The sequence below is a fragment of the Epargyreus clarus genome, unplaced genomic scaffold (genome assembly GCF_041222505.1).
Source record: "Epargyreus clarus isolate Ecla_fem2 unplaced genomic scaffold, WU_Ecla_fem_2.2 ptg000015l, whole genome shotgun sequence".
NCBI classification, from domain to species: Eukaryota; Metazoa; Arthropoda; class Insecta; order Lepidoptera; family Hesperiidae; genus Epargyreus; species Epargyreus clarus.
In genome coordinates this window covers 11,684,562-11,704,732 of record NW_027332223.1, presented here as the reverse complement: position 1 = coordinate 11,704,732, position 20,171 = coordinate 11,684,562, and the positions used below count along the sequence as shown (strand labels likewise).

At 36.2% G+C, this 20,171-nt stretch overlaps 4 protein-coding genes across 5 annotated transcripts; 2 read left to right on the top strand and 2 right to left on the bottom strand.

Annotated features, from left to right (window-relative positions):
* Positions 1-442: 442 nt before the first annotated feature.
* LOC140748095 (ATPase WRNIP1) lies at positions 443-6,113 on the bottom strand. Of its 2 annotated transcripts, none has more exons than XM_073080803.1 (8): positions 5,476-5,571; positions 5,167-5,388; positions 4,749-4,921; positions 4,032-4,289; positions 3,307-3,454; positions 2,598-2,781; positions 979-1,224; positions 443-826 (listed from the first exon to the last, which is right to left on the bottom strand). In XM_073080803.1, the coding sequence occupies exons 1-8, from the start codon at positions 5,482-5,484 to the stop codon at positions 720-722; spliced, it is 1,347 nt and encodes a 448-aa protein (XP_072936904.1). In that variant the 5' UTR covers positions 5,485-5,571; the 3' UTR covers positions 443-719. The 2 variants fall into 2 exon arrangements, with proteins under 2 accessions (XP_072936904.1, XP_072936903.1); XM_073080802.1 differs by lacking the exon at positions 5,476-5,571 and adding an exon at positions 5,579-6,113 and having other exon boundaries at positions 446-826.
* Positions 6,114-6,433: 320 nt separating this feature from the next.
* On the top strand, positions 6,434-12,911 carry rt (Protein O-mannosyltransferase rt). Its single transcript, XM_073080801.1, has 10 exons — positions 6,434-6,715; positions 6,976-7,154; positions 7,892-8,193; positions 8,293-8,455; positions 8,605-8,919; positions 9,124-9,238; positions 10,294-10,461; positions 10,848-11,115; positions 11,504-11,721; positions 12,140-12,911. The coding sequence occupies exons 1-10, from the start codon at positions 6,599-6,601 to the stop codon at positions 12,632-12,634; spliced, it is 2,340 nt and encodes a 779-aa protein (XP_072936902.1). The 5' UTR covers positions 6,434-6,598; the 3' UTR covers positions 12,635-12,911.
* A 1,104-nt stretch (positions 12,912-14,015) lies between these two features.
* Positions 14,016-15,784, bottom strand: Prosbeta2 (Proteasome beta2 subunit). Its single transcript, XM_073080798.1, has 4 exons — positions 15,611-15,784; positions 15,073-15,509; positions 14,575-14,780; positions 14,016-14,200 (listed from the first exon to the last, which is right to left on the bottom strand). The coding sequence occupies exons 1-4, from the start codon at positions 15,670-15,672 to the stop codon at positions 14,063-14,065; spliced, it is 843 nt and encodes a 280-aa protein (XP_072936899.1). The 5' UTR covers positions 15,673-15,784; the 3' UTR covers positions 14,016-14,062.
* A 386-nt stretch (positions 15,785-16,170) lies between these two features.
* On the top strand, positions 16,171-19,413 carry shv (DnaJ heat shock protein family member shriveled). Its single transcript, XM_073080797.1, has 5 exons — positions 16,171-16,741; positions 17,113-17,289; positions 18,221-18,388; positions 18,765-18,975; positions 19,215-19,413. Exons 1-5 carry the CDS (start codon positions 16,292-16,294, stop codon positions 19,268-19,270), a joined length of 1,062 nt encoding a protein of 353 aa, XP_072936898.1. The 5' UTR covers positions 16,171-16,291; the 3' UTR covers positions 19,271-19,413.
* Positions 19,414-20,171: the final 758 nt, after the last annotated feature.

Genomic DNA, 20,171 nt, shown 5'->3' with positions numbered 1-20,171 from the left:
ACTAAATGCGCATAGGTACATAACAGAAATCCTTTCTCAAAATGCACAACCCGCACTGACTGTAATTGGTGAAGATGCCATTTACATGGACGATAATGCTCGGGCCCACCGTTCTGGCGACGTAGATGCTTATATGCAAGAGGTCGGTATTCGTCGTTTGGATTGGCCAGCGCGGAGCCCCGACCTTAACCCCATTGAGCATGTTTGGGACCTCCTAAAAAGGCGAGTACGATCTGTCCAACCACCTCCACAAAACATCAGAGAGCTTAAACGTGTAATCTCGACTGAGTGGGAACACATTCCACAGGACACCATCAAAAGCCTGGTGGGAAGCATGCCAAGACGATTACATGCCGTAATCGCTGCAAGAGGAGGTCATACTCGTTATTAATTTTTATTTTTTAATGTCTCTTTTATTAAAATACCATAAAAAATACTCGTAGTCTTAATTTCATTATACCCATAAAAATGTCCATTTTAACACGGCTCTCTGTTTACATTGACTAAAACACCGATACCAGGATAAAAGTGTTAAAAAACTAGATTCTCATTGATAATAAGAAATTTCTAGTCATCCAAGCTAATGACATACTAAAAATATAATAATATTTACCCATAGAAAAGCTAAGGTAAAGTGTGTGTGTAAGGTGCCCGTTTTTTTTGCAAAGGAGTTTATATAATATCACAAATACAAAATACATATAATTTTTAATTTAAAATTAACCACCATAATCATCCTCAAAGAAATTGACATCTTCTAAGTTTTCTGGCATATATGTGAGGCCAGATTCATCTTTGTGCTGGAGATTATATCCTTTTGCATAACCTGAAAATATTTTCCAAATCTCAAGTCACTACTAAAATAAGGCTTACAATAAAATTGCCCAGTAAACGAACAAAATAGTATTTGAAAAATTTGTTGTTTAAATTGCCATGATTGTAGTATAGCTTTGTTAAGGACGTCTTATTATGTCTTACCTATATCCCTCATGAGCTTTGTCGGAGCATTCCGCAAATGAAGTGGAACAGAGGGTAGTGGTCCCTTTGTTTCCGATATAAATTTCTTACAGCGTTGCATAGCTTTGTAAACTTCCCGGCTCTTAGGTGCTCTCGCGAGTCGCACAGCGCACTGAGCTAGGAGCACATCACATTCGGGCATTCCAATCTGTTGACAGCCTTGAAGACAAGCCACGGCCTCTACCAAAGCGTACGAGTCTGCTAAACCTAAAAAGGTACCTTGTCAAATACTGGGTAAATAAAATATTCGAATGCCAGCATGCATGGGAAATATGGGAATACTCATTAGTGGGCTGTGGGACACAAAAGGAGTTCGTAGCAGCGGATAACACGGGTAAAGGACACCGAGGACGGAGCTCTCTACGAATACTTCGAAGAAAAACAGGTCTTCCTATAAGAGGAAACATGCCGTGTGAAATATGAAAGTCAAATAAAAAATATGAATAAAATCAGTAAAAACAAGATTTCTCTATCAAATTATATTTGTGAAACTTTAGCTCTCCCTACGAAGATAGTGTTAGTAGCTGTTGTCGTAGTAAAGATAATGGTGGTAGTGATGGCGACGATAATGGTGATAATGATGTTATGTTAAGAATGATATTATTATAGTCTGCACCAATCTTCAAGTCCTCTCTGAAGTTAATGTCTGCGCGCATTCATCATTCATATCAGTCGGAGAGCCAATGCGGTCCAACAAGCATATACTCTGTAGCAGCGTAAGGGCACACTAACACAGCTATGTACCCGTGGGCGAGAGAGGGCATCAGAGGGTGCCGGGGGGGATTCGCGCTGTCTTCGTCGTCCTGCTGACATCTACAATTTGCTGTTGCGACGCTCGTTTCTATATTAAGAGTGGACTAGAAGTTTGGCGCGATCTATACGCTAATAACACAGTATAAATATCTATACAGTATTCTATCTTCATACAAACGCACGAAACGCAAGTTATACCTACGCGCCCCGATTTCGGTATGCACTCGGTATGCAAACAGGCGCGAATGTGCTACAGTGATGCGCGGTCGGTGTGACGGTTTTTAGGCAGTGTTTTTATTATTTAGACAATTATATAGCCTGTGTACTAGTAGCTACCATCATGATTTGTTTCTTTTTTTAAAAGATTGGATTTTTTACCGAGCAAAATAACCGGATTCATAAATAAATAAATGGATAGGTTGAAGGAAAATGACATACGAATGATAATTTACAAAAAAGCTATTCTTGTTGAACATGAACAAATTATAACTACACTTTTCATACCTACTAATTTGCAACTTATTTATTGTAACTTATTAATTTACTTATTATTTTCGACTAAAACAAAATGTCAGTCAACCTCTCGCCTACTAAGGAGCGGCTATGTAAAGGCTAAAATATAATATTCACACTTTACAGTATAAAAAACTAGAAGATAGTCAGACGTAATCAAAATACTGTAGGCGCGTAGCCCTAAGGCGAACTCTCACCCAACGCCCCTGTAGGTATATAAATCAAGGACAGGGCCGAGAAACAATACTGTATAGATCCTTATACTTTGTCAATAATGAAGATGATAATAATGATAACATGTCAATGCACAGTACCGATGTCCTCAGCGGCGGCGCGCACGAGGCGGCGCGCGACGTACAGCGGGTCCTCGCCGCCGGCCAGCGCGCGCGCCGTCCAGTACAGCGCCGCGCTGTCCGCGCCCGCGCGGATCGACTTGTGCATCGCCGACACTATGTTGTAGTGCTCCTCGCCTTTGCGGTCGTATAGCGTGTGCGATCGCTGTATACAACAAAACTTACTTAGCTTTTATTGAAACGTGTAATATAAAGATTAGAATCTCTTTCAGGGGCGCCGGCAAATTAGAAAGATCACAAGCAATCAGCGTTAATTTTTGATATACTAGCTAAACCCGTCATTGCTTTGCTGTCATTCACTTTGATAAAATTAGTCAGTTACAACTACAAGTTACATCACAATCACCCTGTATATTAACAGAAACAGTGATAGTTTAGTGGTTGAAACGCGGTCTTTTCTCAATCTAGAAGTCCGATTCGAATCCCAGCTCTAATTATTCAGTATGTGCATTGTAATTCATTATTAGTTGCTCTAAAACAAAATATCGTGAGGAAACCTATAATACCTATTTAAGTGATTTTTAAAAAAAATCTCAAAGGTGTACAAAGTCTACCAATTCATTCTTGACCACAATGGCAGACCTGCTTCTTTTCATTCCTTCACCCAGCAGGGAGACAGTAATAGGTAGCTGATGAGGATGTTTAATATAAGGTTAGCTAACACCCTCACCTTGATCCCGTCCTGCAGCTGCTGCAGCGAGATGCGCGCGGGCGGGCGCGCGGCGTGCAGCGCCAGCTCGAGCGCGCCGAGCGCCACGCGCGCGTCCCCGCCGCACACCTCGCCCAGCCAGCGCAACGACGCACGCTCTATCACACATCTGGAACCAAACACCAAACATTTTTGGTGCAAATTTAACGCGCCATGCGTTTGGAGTTGAATAGTGAAAGATGTTACGCAAGGGAACAACGTTATGTCCCCATCGCACGATTTCGTCCCTCCCTGTCTCTTTTACATATGTAAAACTTTTATACACATATAACCGCAAATATTTGCGGTTTTATATGCGCAAGGTCCGAGATTCAAATCCCAGTCATGCACCTCTGATTTTTCAAATTTATGTGCGCATTAGAAATAATTATCACTTGCTAAACGGTGAAGGAAAACATCGTGAGGAAACCTGCATACCTGAAATTTATTAAAAGATAAAAAATCTCAAAGTTATGTGAAGTCTCCAAATACACACTTGGCCAATACATGAGAGATTTATAAAAAAAATCCCAGCATGGTGGACTATGGCCTAATCCTTCTCATTATGAAAGGAGACCCGTGCCCAGCAGTGGGACAGTAATGGTTGTAGATGATGTTGATGATGATGACAAGTCCTAAAATCATAGTTATTACATGATAAAAAATATCATTGCAATAAGTTTCAAACATTTGAATAACATACTTACTTCTTCTCTTTAACTCCTTTGAGATTGTTTTCATCTCCCACATTATTAACAATGACGGCTAAATCATTTTTCTCAATAGCTTTCTCCAAAATTTTAAGAATATCTTCTGTTGTTAGCTGTTCCATTATAACAACCCTGCAACGACTCAACAGGGCATTGTTCAAACTGAATGATGGGTTCTCTGTTGTAGCACCTATAAGTGTTATTGTTCCATTCTCAACATGATGCAGAAAGGTGTCTTGTTGAAGTTTGTTGAACCTGAAAGTGATCAGTTGTTGTAAATCATCCACCCTTTTGGTGATAGGTACTTTGAACACCAAAACAATAATTTATAATAACAGTAAATAATATCCACTTAACTAAAACTATACTACTATATCACTGTAGTAAAACAGACATGCTTTAATTCTGTTTTTTCAAAGATGTAGGAAATCAACCCATATCCATCTACATTACGAAATCCATGTGATGAAGCCAACATATGCATCAAACATCAAGTTGACAATTCAGAAAAATATTATTTAATTTAAGTATGTATTTAATTTCCAGCATGTATCTAGATGTTTGATAGATGTCATACTAATCTTTCTATGCACATTACTGGCACATGAATTCTCCAGTAATTCTATAAGTAGAAAGTATAACTAAAACAATGTGCCAAAATAAAACCCAAAGCTTGGTGATGAGTTGTTTCAAAGATCTATATGTAATAAGTACCTATGAATCTCATCCATGAAGAGTACAGTTTGCCTCTTGAACTGGGCTTCATTCTTAGCAACTTTCACAACCTCCTTCACATCATTGATACCTGCCATTGTGGCTGACAACTTAACAAACCTCATATTGGTTGACTCCTTACACATACTTGCAATTACATTTGCTAATGATGTCTGAAAATAAGCAGTCTTATAAGCTGCAAGCCTTGATACTTTAAAGCAAGCCCTTCCATCTCTATGGAAAGTGGATTCAATCATGTACCAATTGGTCAGAATGTATAAAAAAGGTAATAAAAATCATGCTATATTATGTACACTCACTTGACACTAACTAATTCTTTATAGGAAAATTCTTATAAGAAAAATGTTTACTCCTACATAAGATTTTATAGTAATAATAAACAAAAACTATTCCTTACCTTTCCACATCCGGGTGGTCCCCACAAGATCATGTTAGGTATCTTTTTCTGCTCCAACATTGAGCGTAGCATCGTGCCAGGCCCAAACGATTTTATTTGTCCAATAATATCATCAATATGCTGGGGTCTGGCACGTTCTGCTAGAGGAGTTGTTGCCTTTGTGTCTTTAGCCTTTGGTTTTGGTGGTGGGCTATTGAATGCAGCATGACTTGATTGAGGCTTCTTTAAAGCAAACATTTTTTCTATAAAATCTCTTAGGAAATCATTTATAATTTATGATTAATATATAAAACAGATACTTCTACGTACAGTAAACATTAGGAGAAAAGCAATAAGCTGCAAGTGTAACACAATACCTAATTAAATTTAAAATTAAACACTAGTAGAAAAAGACAGATATTCACATACTAACATCAACTTTGGGGCTCGAAGCTGGGCATACTTCAGTTTTCACTCTTTTTTCTTGTGACACTTTATCATCCATTTGAGAACTAGTCCTCTTCGAGGTAGACTCTGGTATTGTATTAAGAAAAAGGCATTTATTGACATGTTGCTCAATCACATGCGCTTCAAAACTTTTGTTACAAACTGGACATGGAATAAAGTCCTTTGAAAATTCTTCTTTAATGGCTTTGTTGGAAGACATTTTATATTTTTTGTTTAATATTTTTCACAATTTATTACAAATTACAATAGACTCCCGAAATTTACTACAACTTGCATGATGATACATGGATGATACTATCTTATCTACATCATAGATTAGTACTCATATTTTGTTTTTCCTTTATGATAATTTATTGTCTCGTCACAGATCTAATTTTATAAGCACTCATGTTATTCTATTTCTTAACTTATTTTATTGAAAAGTAAAAATATAGTATCGCAAATAACGATTACACTTTTATAGGCTTTTGCGCGCGAAATGATTCAATTCATTCAAATGATTGACACTTAAAGGATTTTTTTGAAAACAAAACTGAATCTTATTTTTTTAAAATATAAGATACACAAATGATTTAAGAATGATATAGCCGCGATGTATTTTTAACTAAATTTATATTGTTATTTCCCTTCATGTACTATATTTTATTCGATTATTGATTGAAGCTATCTGTTTACACATTTTAATTTTTACTTACTACTGTAACCTAAAGTTCCCTTTATGTGGTAACCTTTATATCTAAATGTCACGTACACGACTTATATTGACATACGTAATATGTCAGAACTGTCAGACAAGTGACAACCATTAGACACAAAAAAATATTGTTGACGAGATCGGAAATTGAACGAAGTTGGTGAGATGTTGTATTGTTGTGTGAATAACAGTAAAAAATGTTGATCCGGTTGTACAGAAATAAATGAAAGAGTGCATTTTTATTTTTACTTTGTTAATAAGCTGTAGGCGCCTTTTTCAAACATAAATCCAATGGATTCCGGTAACGTAATGAAAAAACGCAGGGAAAAGAAAAAACATAATGAGGTCACCGAAGTTTCGGACTCCGAAATTAGTTATTTAGAAAAGCCCTCGTCTAACAGAGAACTTGTAAGTACGAATAATAAATTATTATACACATATAACCTGTTCGTGTAATATGGTTAACTGTAAATAACGTTCAAATTATGTTTATTATTTGTGGTTGATTCTATTTCTTATAATATATTTGATGATCAATTTATAGAGTATGTATTAAAGGTGCACCTTAGGCGTGTGTATCCTAATGCACATAAATAATTGTAAGTTCGAGTTCCATTCATACTGAACTGTTATATTTGAAAAATGTCAAGTTGAATGGTTACTTTTAGGGAGATGGTGCTCCAGCTAATGAAGTCGAATCAGTTGAAACAGTCCCACCCGTAAAAGAAGACAGCTCACCAGTGAAAAGTGTCCATTTACATTTAGAAATAGACCTAGTGTTTGTTCTACTTTTGCTACTTGCACTTGGCACCAGGTTATACAACTTGGAGGAACCCCGATATATTGTGTAAGTATAAAAAGTTACTATTATAAAATAAAAAATTTGTATACACTATAACATCATGTTTAAGTAGAATAAATCTCATTAATGTTTTGTTTGTAAGGAATGACTTAAGTATCTGTTAATCTGACAGAATTACCTAAATATTATATAGAATCTATAACACACTTTAGTATAGCCTGTATATAAAAGTACTTAATATTTCTAAATGAAGAATGTACAAGTACTTATAAATACTTATAAACGTACATACTAAAAGTACTTATAAATTTCTAAATGATAATAAGACAACCTTGTGGGAACCCAAGTGAAAGGTTAGCTGGTATTAGCTAGCGGTGCAACTCACATTCCTACATCCTGTTTGTATTGGTCACTTGTACATGTGATACTCTGCACAGTAGCTGTATGTGTGCAGTCATTACTGTTTTTAATGTATGCCATGAAATATGTACAGTATTTTTTTTAACTAAACTACAATAACTATTTTATACTGTCTAAATAACAACTGTACCCATAGTATGAGTTTTCTATAGAAAAGATGAGGATCAGTCACATAAAAAGCTGGACAGCTGAAACCAGTATGTCCATACAATATATAACAAGTTGTAGTTCCTAATAACCACCAATGGTGCTGCATGTAGATTTTTATGTGAGGCAATTGAGGTGTCAAGCTCTCAATTCAATTGGAAACTAATACTAAGGGACCTGGTGCTGCTCAATAAACAAATTTATCTGTATTCCAGATTTGACGAACTACATTTTGGAAGATATGTTAGTTTATACACAAAAGGTGTATTCTTTTTCGATGCTCATCCACCACTGGGCAAGCAGTTGCTCTATTTAGCCGGTCATTTTGCTGGCTACGATGGAAACTTTACCTTTGATAGAATAGGATCACCGTATACTGAATCTGTGCCAGTCAAAGCTCTGCGCTTGATACCTGCCGTAAGCGGTAGTTTTCTGGTCGCCGTAACTTACCAACTTATGTTGGAAATTTGCACATATCAATGGACTGCTATACTTGCTGCATTTTTAGTTTTATTTGGTAAGAGTCTATTAACTGACGTCTCTATTATTTAAATATTTGTTTTAATTCTCATGGAAACACTAAAGACAGATCTAAATATTTTTTTTTCTTTTTCAGAAAATTGCTTTGTTGCTCAATCTAGGTTTATGTTATTGGAGAGTATACAGATGTTATTTGGGCTATGGGGGTTGTTATGTGTATTGAAAAGCACTCGCAAAACTGGTTTATTATCAGTGCTATGGCTCTGTTTTGGAGCACTTTCCCTCGGATGTTGTTTTTCGTAAGTACAATGAATTATGACAACAAATAACATTTTAAATACATTTAAAAAAAATTTTTTTCACCAATTATTACTGCATGCTGTCCATATGAATATTCAGCAGTATACAAGTGGGTGAAAATTGTTCTCAATATTTTTTTTTGTTTTAGGGTAAAATATTCAGGTATATACACATACTATTTGGCTATGTTTCTCGTGGGGCGTCAGATGTGGCGACGAATCGGTCTAGCTCAATCTGGTCTACGTCTGGTCTTGTCGACAATGTGGAGACTTCTGGTCCTGACGGTTCTACCACTAGCTGTGTACGTTAGTGTGTTTTACGCACACTTGGCAATGCTACCGAAAGCTGGCCCTCACGACAGTGTGATGACGAGTGCATTCCAAGCATCGCTGCAAGGTGGATTGGCTAGTATCACCAGAGGTCAACCCCTACACGTCGCTCATGGCTCTCAAATTACTCTCAGGTAAATAAGCTTAGCGATCATAATCACTTATACTCTTAATTTGCATTGGTAACTTGTTTCAGACATGACATGCCATTTCACCTAAAATGAGGCTTCATTACTTAATTTTATTATTATAATTATAAAATTCTATGTTTATATATTTGTTTTTGGGTGTGTACCTTTAACAAAGGATGTCAAATGAAACCTTTGTGTATGAACCAGACACTCTCACGGGCGCACATGCTGGCTGCATTCGCATGCGCATGTGTACCCGGTGCGGTACACGGACGGCCGCGGCTCGTCGCACCAGCAGCAGGTCACATGCTACAGCTTCAAGGTACGAAAAACTATTTTTTCCGAAAAAGAACAGCTCTAAATTGTTTCACCAAAGTTTAAGCAATCGATCCACGAAAATACCCGACTTCCCGCTACTTTATATTACATTACCGAAAAAAAGGGGAGACCCGCAGAAAACATTCTGTGAAAAAAGATAGAAGTTTACTTTACTGCCCAGAAATTAGATCAATGAAAAATAAAAACTAGTCACATAGAAAGAAAAAAGTAAAACGAAAGAAGTAGCAAGGTTATTATACTTTTGTCATTGTTTGGCCAGATTAATTTCTACGTTAACATCAGTCATAGATACATTAGTATTGGACCAAAAAATCGTTTCATCAATTAATCTATCCCACTTATCCACGTAAGAGCGTAGTGGTTAAGAAGCTCGGCCTCTCGATCGAGGGGTCCGAGGTTCAACTCCCAGACACCAGACAGACCTCTGATTTTCAAAGTTATGTGCGTATTAAAAATGAATTATCACTTTTTTAAACGGTGAAGGTAAACATCGTGAGAAAACCTACATACATGAGAGACTTATAAAAACAGAAACTCAAATATATGTGAAGTTTACTTTGATCACTAATAGGAATCGAAGGAAGTCTATCAATACGCACTTCGCCAGCGCGGTGGACTATGGTCTAATCCTTCTCATTACGAGAGGACACCCATGCCCAGCAGTGAGACAGTAATGGGTCGATGATGATGATGACTTATACCTACTCCATAGATAAGTAAAGATCTCTCACTGCCTTGTAATTGAAGGAAGCCATTAAATGGCTTAAACGGCTGATAGTTTTGTCAGCCATTTAATGGCTATCATGGTGTAATTTATGTGGAACAATGTCGACATGCGCAGTAAAGTGGTGTAAAAAACACGAAATCGAAGAAAAAGTGCGGAGAAATATCGTTTCATTCGTAAATGATCTAAAAACTACATGTTTTAAATATTTTCAAACACGAAAATAGACGACAGTGACAAATTCAATTGTCAAAACTGGTTACATTTTCTTGTTAGGAGTGAGTAATCTTTAATAATCTATGACCTACTGGTAGGACGTGAACAACTGGTGGATAGTGAAGCGTCCGGAGCAGGCGTCGCTGGCGGTGGCGCGGCCGCCGGACGTGGTGCGGCACGGCGACGTGGTGCAGCTGCTGCACGGCATCACCAGCCGCGCGCTCAACTCGCACGACGTCGCCGCGCCCGTCTCGCCGCAGTCGCAGGTAAATTGTTTATTTCATCTCTTATATCGATACTTATAAAACAACTTTTATAAGATAAGGCTAAGTGTCAGACGAGCATGCAGTCCACTTGATGGTAAGCGGCCATTACCGCCCGTGCAGCTATGTACATGTGTTATCACAAGCTATCCAAGTTCGGCCACGAGTGCATTGCTATTACCAAGGACTACTGTGGAACGCCTTGGGTAGGTAAGTGTATCTCTCTTTCCATACCCTTCGAACCAGAAGACAGCAGCGTTACACTGCTGTTGTGACGTTGGTGCATCCTTAAACTACAGATCTACCATCTTTAAATTCTTATTTTTCTGTAAAATTTTTTTGAATTCCTATTTTGTGCCTATGTTATACAAAACATTAACTATTAACAGGAAGTAACTTGCTACATCGACTACAACGTGTCGATGCCAGCACAGAATCTTTGGCGGGTGGAGATCGTGAACCGAGACAGCGATGACGCCACGTGGGACGGTATTCGGTCGCTCGTGAGACTCATTCACGTGGACTCGGGCTCCGCTCTCCGGTACAGCGGCCGGCAGCTGCCCTCCTGGGGCTTCCATCAGCATGAGGTGGTAGCTGACAAGGTCGTGACACATCAAGACACGATATGGAACGTTGAAGAACACCGTTATACAAAAGGTAAATAGTTATAGTCCAACCCAAACTACTAGTCCGCAGTTGTTGCGAACAAGTTTAGTCATACAATTTGCTATGGCGACGCGATTTATTTATATATTCACAGCAGAATAGCAGTTTTACGCGGACTATACCTACTCCATTTTATTTGTTGCGTTTGATAAATTTAGGATATTGAAAATGGCTAAGAGTAGAATAACAATAGCTAAAACTAATGCGAAACCTAAATATGACTTTATGAAAATTTTCGAACACAAAATCACACAGAAATTTAAGAATCCGATATCGCGACAGAATAACATAATATTTCAAATTGTTATACTGTAATCTTAGTGCAAATTAAGATTTTACAATATAGATTGCTTGATGAAAACATTTTTTCGCAATCTAGCCGAAGACAGAAAGGAGCGAGAACGCGAACTGGTCTCGGCGGAGATGATCCCGACGGCGGTGACGCGGCTGTCGTTCTGGGAGAAGTTCTTCGAGCTGCAGTACAAGATGCTGGCGCACGCGCCCGACGCGCCCGCCGGACACATGTTCGCCAGCGAGCCCGCCGACTGGCCGCTGCTCGCGCGCTCCATCGCCTACTGGCTCTCGCCTAACTCTAATGTAAGTAAAATAAAAAAATAAGTCGATAAAACCGCCATCTTTCGGGATAAGAAATCATTTTGTAACCTGGAACAACTAATATTCAAAATATTTTATTTAAATCGTGCATAGCTAGGTGCGGATGACCACAGTAAACTTTTGCTTACGATAAGCCATGTCCCACAGTGGACTTTAATGGGCTGATCTACAAAAAGGCTCATAAATATTCCATAAAGTGCTCATAAATATTCCACTACTCTCTGATGGTACCTCCACATTAGCTACTCCTTTCTGTATAGCTAAATGTTGATAAGTTAAGATAAGTTGACATTTAAGAATTTATCGGCTTTTAACCATAATTGTCCACTGTAAATTATTGAATAGATTTATTCTATGAAACTAAACATATTAATAACTATATCCCGTGTCATTGTTTCAGGCTCAAATACACTTGATTGGAAATCTAATAACATGGTATACGGGCACGTTCTCAGTATTATTCTACAGTACTTTGCTAGCATTATACGCTATCCGCCTACGCCGAGCTTGCTACGATTTACCTCCACGTGCCTTCAACAAGTTTTACGATGCTGGATGTATTTTATTTTTAGGATATCTGCTTCATTATCTTCCATATTTCTTTATGGATAGAACACTATTTCTCCACCATTACTTGCCAGCCTATTTGTTCAAAATACTTTTGTTAGCCTATGTTATAGACCATGTTTATTATGTGCTTCAAATGTATGAAAAAACTCGTCGCCTAACGAATCTTTTTATTATGTGTATAACTGTTTGGTTGTGTTATGTGGTACTAACATTTAAAAAGTTCAGTGTTCTCAGTTATGGAAACACTGATTTGACTGAAAATGATCTTATGAATTTGAGGTGGAAGGACACTTGGGATTTCATTTTGCACAAAAAGACAAACTGACAAACTTAACTAGATTATTATATTATAAAGTTATTTTTATTGCATTTAAGACACTATGTACTGATTTATATTAGATGATAAGTCAATATTTTACAAGATTATAAATACTCATTTTTACCAACTTACTTTTGCTATTATTTATTTCTTTTATACAAAATGTTAGTTGTATCCAATTCCGTCCTGTTTGTAATCTACTCGTCTTACACATCACATACCTCTTTTATTTTATACTAGATTTAATTTAAATTTTAATATATTAAAAGATATATTTAATTAATGTTATTTTATTTAACCAATTCGGCGGCCTTTTGGACAAACTTTAACGCCTGGCGGCGAACAAATATTTCGTGGCACAACTGTGGTGCCAAACGCCAGGGACTTTGATGGCACCGCTAAGGTGCCATCCGCCATGAATTGTAACTTGTCGTTTTTTTTGCTTTTTCCACGTGCTGTAAGTTTAGTAGCCACCCAAAAGCGAAAGTGAATGGTTTAACAATTCGATTAGTGTTTACAAAACTGACTATCTACGTGTAATAACGGAAATGGAAGGTAAGTCTCTTATTTCTATCAGGTGTTGTAAGCATTTTTGTAAGTTTTTGATGCATTGATTGTTTTAGTGTTATAAATATGAACATTCGAGACGTGGAGAGCGCTATGATAGTTCTTTTCTGGTGTTTCGTTTAGAATAAAAATTCAAATTATTAATGGATAGGCTTCTAATAGAATATCGAAATGGATTGCGCTATTTATTCAGATAAAGATAAACACCAAAGTACGAATATTTTAATCCAGTTTCTATTGGCTTACTATTAACGAAAAGAAGGTACTATTATAGTAATACAATCACAATAATTTGCAAAATAATATAATATATTTTTTTAAAGGTTTACAATCCCTGAAGTATGTGAAATCACGTGATCTGCCGAAACTGACATTCTAGAAATGAACTACGTGATAAATAAAGACACTTTTGTTTTCAGAACAACTTTGATAAACATCAATTTATCCGAGTTTTATGGCTTCAAATTTTGGCACCTCTCGGGTGCCACCCGCCATATACAAAAGAAATGGCATGGCACAACTGTTGTGCCATCCGCACGGAATTGGTTAATATTATCATACACTTAGTTGTTTTGTCTATACCTCAATTTATTATTAATTGCATTTCTGCCACAAAACAAAAGAACTCCAATAAGAACTAACTATAATTGCAGGAATATTTAAACATTGCAACTACAAAAATTTAAAAATGGTTATAAATTGATGAATGGTAGTTTTAAATAGAAAAAGGATGACAACAAAATACCATTTTAAGAGCTTTAAATCATCTGACATTACTATGATAACAATTGTTAAGCAGGAGAGAAATAAAAGCAAAAAATAATAGAAAGATCATTATTTATTCCAATATGTGATTACAATAATATATTAACGGCTTCCTGTGGCTTCGACCTCCATAGGCTGCACTTGGTGGACTGTGACAGACTCAACCTCCAGAGGAATGACCCTTTGCTTCAGGACAGCAGTGGTGCCACTTGGGTACCTGTAGGAGCCTTGTTTCTTGCCCTGAAAATATAACATGAGAATAGATATAACAAGGGGATTTTTCTTATAATCCATAGATAAAAAATTACAAAACCTGATAATGATGTCTATAAAAGTAAGTCCTACAGTCTTGTCATTATTGCTACATAAAGAGATATTTCAATTATTGTAATGTATTTGTTTTCGAATTATTGTAACATCAAAACCCTCAATAAAGTTTCATAAAGAGATTATAATAATGGTTAATGAGTTTGCTTCAAAGTTGTTAACAAGTGTACATTTTTATGACCATGTATAATTTGTAGTAGAAATGCTTCATTTGTAGCAATTGTATTTCGAAACAATATGAAAGAATATACATTAATTGACCTGTTAAGTGTACTGAAGAACTTTACCTTAATATTGGCTTCTTCAAATGTTCTGAGATACTGAGCAGGGCCAGTATTGCGAATGACACACAGATCCACATTGGAACCTGATCCCAAATCGTTGAAGATACCAGCAGCAATGGCATCACGGACCAGCTTCTTGCCTTCCTCCTCTGTCATGTTGGGTTTCCAGTTGGATTCAAATACTGCCATCGCTGCTAGTGAACCAGATCCTAAAACAAATAAAACTTCATAACAACTGACACCCCATACCATATATAAGCAACAAATTAACTATCCCACAATAGAGCCCTGATGCCCAAGCGTAGATTATAGACCCTTAGACATGTAGAGTCTCATTACAATAATTGTGCACAACAAAGTAGGTCTCTTGGTACATGGCTTAGTTTATTGTGAATTACAGTTAGTAAACAAGGTATTAAGAACATTATTTTAGTCATTTTTATCCTATTATTGTCAATAATGTATATGAAAGTAATAGACATCATTTATAAAGTAACATACCCATAGTGGCATAGGGCAACTTGTCTACTGATCCATGTGGGTAAATGCAATAAATATGAGGTCCAGTGCGATCCACACCACCGAGCACCAACGCCGCACCGATGTGGCCCTGGTAACGGAACAGCATGCGCTTCAACAGAGTGGCGGCGGTCGCCACCGGCACCGTGCGCCCGGTGTGCAGGCGCTGGAGCTCCAGCTGGGAAGAAACCGTCTGCGTCGTCATCTCCGTGTCTGCGGCGGTACCGGCTCCACAGCAGTACATGTTGCCCGCCAAGTAGTGGATCTTCTCACAGTTCTTGTCTGACACTACCGTGTTTTCAGTAGCTCTGGTATCCGCACCCAATATCACGCCATCCGCGTAAATGATACCCACAATAGTTGTACCGGTTTTAGTGGCGGTAGGGGCAGGAAAACCTTTCTGAGCGAGGAAAGCATTTCTGAAATTAATGAAGCGGGATTTAAAAATACAGCCAAGTTCTTACTTTCTTGGTAACAAAAGTAGGTACCAATAACATGGGCTAACAAATCAAACACTTACCGCCGACAATTATCAAAAGAAAAACCTGGTAACGGAGTTTCAGGGACCAGCACAGATGCCATTTTGATTGTTTTATACTTTTAAAATTATTCTGTTTGTCCGACTAAATCGGATGAGTTTACAAAAATTGTAAAATGACAAGTCGAAACGGCGTGACATTCGTGACAGTGATTTTCGCATTTCACAATGTTGTCGTATTATTCTATCATCAATTTATTATTCACCTATAAATATTTAAGCCATACATACATGATAAAAAAGCAGCTATGACACAAGAAAAAAAAATGAGAAGAAATATATAATTTATCTAAAAAAAGATATATCTCTATTTTTTGTGTTGTAAATTATATTAATTTATTTTATTATAACTGGCAGCATTCGTTTCGACGAGGCTACATGTGATTGGATGTTGAATAAAATAAATCCTAATAATCAATTGTAGACTTTATATCAAACGAAATAAGTCTAAAACAGTTTTTTACCTTTATACGACGTAAGCCTTTTAACTTTCTTATCAAAATCGAACTCCAATCACGGTGCGACGAATTGTCTTCACACGCTTGTCATATTCTTTATGTCAAAGGGGCGAAATGTGAAGCAGATTTGACATGGGCAGTATCTAATTTAGAATAAATAAATGTTTTTCCATGTGAAATAGTTCCTAGGAGTTAATTTAGAAAAATGATAATGAATACGGCATACGTGTGTTTACTATATTTTTTATCTACAATACTTTTAACGTTAGCCGGTCGTGATTTTTATCAAATACTCGGTGTGTCACGTTCAGCATCTTCAAATGAAATTAAAAAAGCTTACAGAAAATTAGCAAAGGCACTACATCCAGACAAGAACCAAGATGATCCAAACGCGTCTCAGAAGTTCCAAGATCTCGGGGCGGCGTACGAGGCGCTCTCAGACCCGGAAAAGAGGGAGTTGTACGACAGATGTGGTGAGGACTGCCTCAAGAAGGATGGAATGATGAACAATAATGATCCCTTCGCTAGTTTCTTTGGAGACTTTGGTTTCCACTTCGGGGGCGAGCAACAACAACATGAAACGTTACGTGGTGCAGACATTGTCATGGAACTTACAGTTTCTTTAGAGGAACTGTACAATGGAAACTTTATTGAAGTAAGTTGTAATGTCTTTTACCTGTATTCCTCATCCACTTTATTACCTCTACAGTTTTTATTGTTTAATACAAACAAAATGGTAGTAAAACAGTGAATATGGACATGTATGTGATATTAAATAGATAAGGCAATAATAATTACAGTTTTTATGAAGAATAATAATGTGTACATTTTTGACATGCTCTATTACATTCAAGGTGAACTGAAAATAGATGTTACTAATAAAAAAAATGTATGTCTTTGTGTTCAGTAACTATGCAAAATAATACATGAATATTACATTCCACTTGCAACTTTTTACTAGCAGCTGTTTACATCAATAATTTATATATCTATGTTTAAAAATATTCTCTGTTTAATTTACTACAGATTACACGTAACAAGCCAGTCATCAAGCCAGCACCGGGAACAAGGAAGTGTAACTGTAGGCAAGAGATGGTGACGAGGAACTTGGGGCCCGGTCGGTTCCAGATGATGCAGCAGACTGTATGTGATGAGTGCCCCAATGTTAAATTGGTCAATGAGGAACGGCTGCTTGAAATAGAGGTATGTGGATACTACTATAGCATTATAAACTTTTTTAGATATTTTTTTATTGAAAATAGTGCTCTATTATTAATAGTGCACTATTACAAAAATCTATTTGCATAACATACAGTTTCAAAAATTAAATGCAGTTTTAATATGCTATTATCTGTTAAAAAATAATTTCCGATATGAAATAATTGAGAAATAATTATCTTGTCAATGTGATGCAAAACATTAAATTTATCAATGTTTTATAGTGTACTTGATAAATTATAATGTTACAATACTGATAATAACAATTTTACAAAAATGTTGAGGAATTAACATTATCATGTCCACCAATACAATGTAGTTTTGATAAGTATGTGATGTTTTGACAAGTGACTTCCATAATTATATTGATATAGTTATAGCCAAACTGCTAGTCCGCTCTGAAGTTGAAAGTTGAAGTTCCGAGGTGTAGCCATACAATTTGCTATGGCGACGCGATTCATTTCTATATTCAGAGCGTACTAGCAGTTTTACGCTGTCTATACTAACTTATGTGGAACCAAGTGGAAGTTACTTACTTATTGTTATAAATAATTGGTCAAATAATATCACCAAATATAAGAGCATTATTATTTAAGCAGTTATGATCAACATTTTATTAAATTGCAAAATTGAATGACCAAAGATTTATAAATATTATACAATATAATACACAATGCAATATTATGTGAGAACATTTCTTTTCAAATATATTATTATTCTGATTTAATTATATAACAGGATAATGGTTATAGACCCAAATTTATTACCAGTTATTGTATTACTCACCTGCCTAATTCATGTAAAATGAGATTCAGATACATTATTAAAAAAACATTGTTAAGGACTGCCCCTCTTGCTAATATGTGCTCAGTTAAAATAATATACATTAGTCCTAAATAATTTGTGACATTTTAAGGTGGAAGTGGGAGCTCCAGACAATTACAAGACTAAACTCAGGGGAGAAGGAGAGCCACACATGGATGGGGAGCCTGGTGACCTGATCATGGTGTTCAAGACTGAGAGACATCCACACTTCACGCGCAAAGCAGATGACCTTTACACAAACGTTACTATTTCCTTACAGGTAAGATTCTAATGTTACTTTTTTTAATATTTAATGTATTAATTGATTACAAATTGTTATTTGCCTAGATTTGTATAATACATTTTTGTAAACTGGGGAAAATAATGTTACTACAGAGTTTATCATGAACTGCCATAATGAGAGTAGTAAATCATAATTGCTGTATATTTAACTTATTACAGAAGGTTGTTTTTTTCCAGTGTAGATATATAAGTATGTCTCATTTTTTGGCATATTCTCCAAGTCAATAAATTTAACAAATCTTAACATATGAAGTATCATTGGATTCGTCTAAATAACGCTTGTAACTTTAATTTAATCTGTCCAGTTTTTATTATGATTTCTTTTTAATATCATTCTTTTGTTTTTGTTACAGGATGCTCTAACAGGCTTTACATTGGAAATTGAACACCTAGACGGGCACAAGGTGACAGTTTCCCGCGACAAGGTCACTTGGGCGGGCGCCAGAGTTCGCAAGAAGGGCGAAGGCATGCCGAACTTTGAAAACAATAATTTACACGGAAACCTCTATGTCACATTTGATATAGAGTTCCCCAAGCAAGACTTCACTGAGGAAGAAAAAGAAGGTAAATCACTCAAATTAAATTCGTTTATTATGGAATGCAGGTAAGCTAGGTACATGTACAGTCATACAATAATATTCCTCTACATTCCCGCCGCAAGTGGGCATATAATAATTATAAGAAATATAAAAACTGAATGTATTTATTTGGTCTTAAGTTATCTTAAATTTATTTGAGATCAAGATAACAGTATCTTGTCATAACTGTTTTTATACTAATTCTGCATTATTTGCTTGTTTCAGCTCTGCGGAAAATACTTAAACAGTCACCAAATAATAAAGTATACAATGGACTTTAGAAGCATTTGAAATTTAATTTATTAATAAGTAGTGAATTGAATGTGACAGAGTGCAGTGTTGTTGTGGTGCCACAAGTTTGTGTTGCTTGTGAAGATTTATCAGTTTTTACAAAATTACGAAATAAAACATCTTGATAAAATAATTGATTTCATTTTATTTTATTAAAATAAATCTAATATATTTGTAACATAAGTTAAGGCGATCGATAAAACTGGTGGGGGGCTCCGTTCATGTGTTTTTAGTTTAAAATATTATGAGCGGCACTACATTGACAGGTTCTTTTATACGCGGTGGGCGCACGCTCGTACAATTTCTTTAAGTCAATTCAGCGGCGCCCCTACATACTGCGTATTGCATGCGACGGACACCTGCGGCAAGTTATCAGCCACCTGCTGCTGATGCCCGCTCCGTGAACGCGCACCAATTTTAGCGAACGCCCTCAAAGTATCAATAATTGATCAATAACAGAAAAATAACATTTTTTTCTTATATAATTCTATGGAATCTTGCAACGCTGCACCATTCTCAGATAAGTTTTCGCTGTCGTCATTTATATCTAGGAACATAGTTTCAAAAGTTTTCATAGTTATATTACTGTAAATATATTGATTTAAAAATTGCCCCATTTTTGGAGATCTTCATCATAATATATTATGGCACATCTTCAATGTTACAAGATTTTATTTTTAATAAGTGATCTGTGCATTGTTTATTAATTTATTTTGTGCGTTCAGTTTTTTTGAAATACGCTTTTGAGCAACAGATTTCATAATATTTTTATATCGTATACTTGAACGGAAGAAGATATTTTGATTATCATAATGATATTTATTTGTATAGGAGGTACTCGGATCAGAATACGAAGATTATATTAAATTATTTATTATTTGATAAATTCGA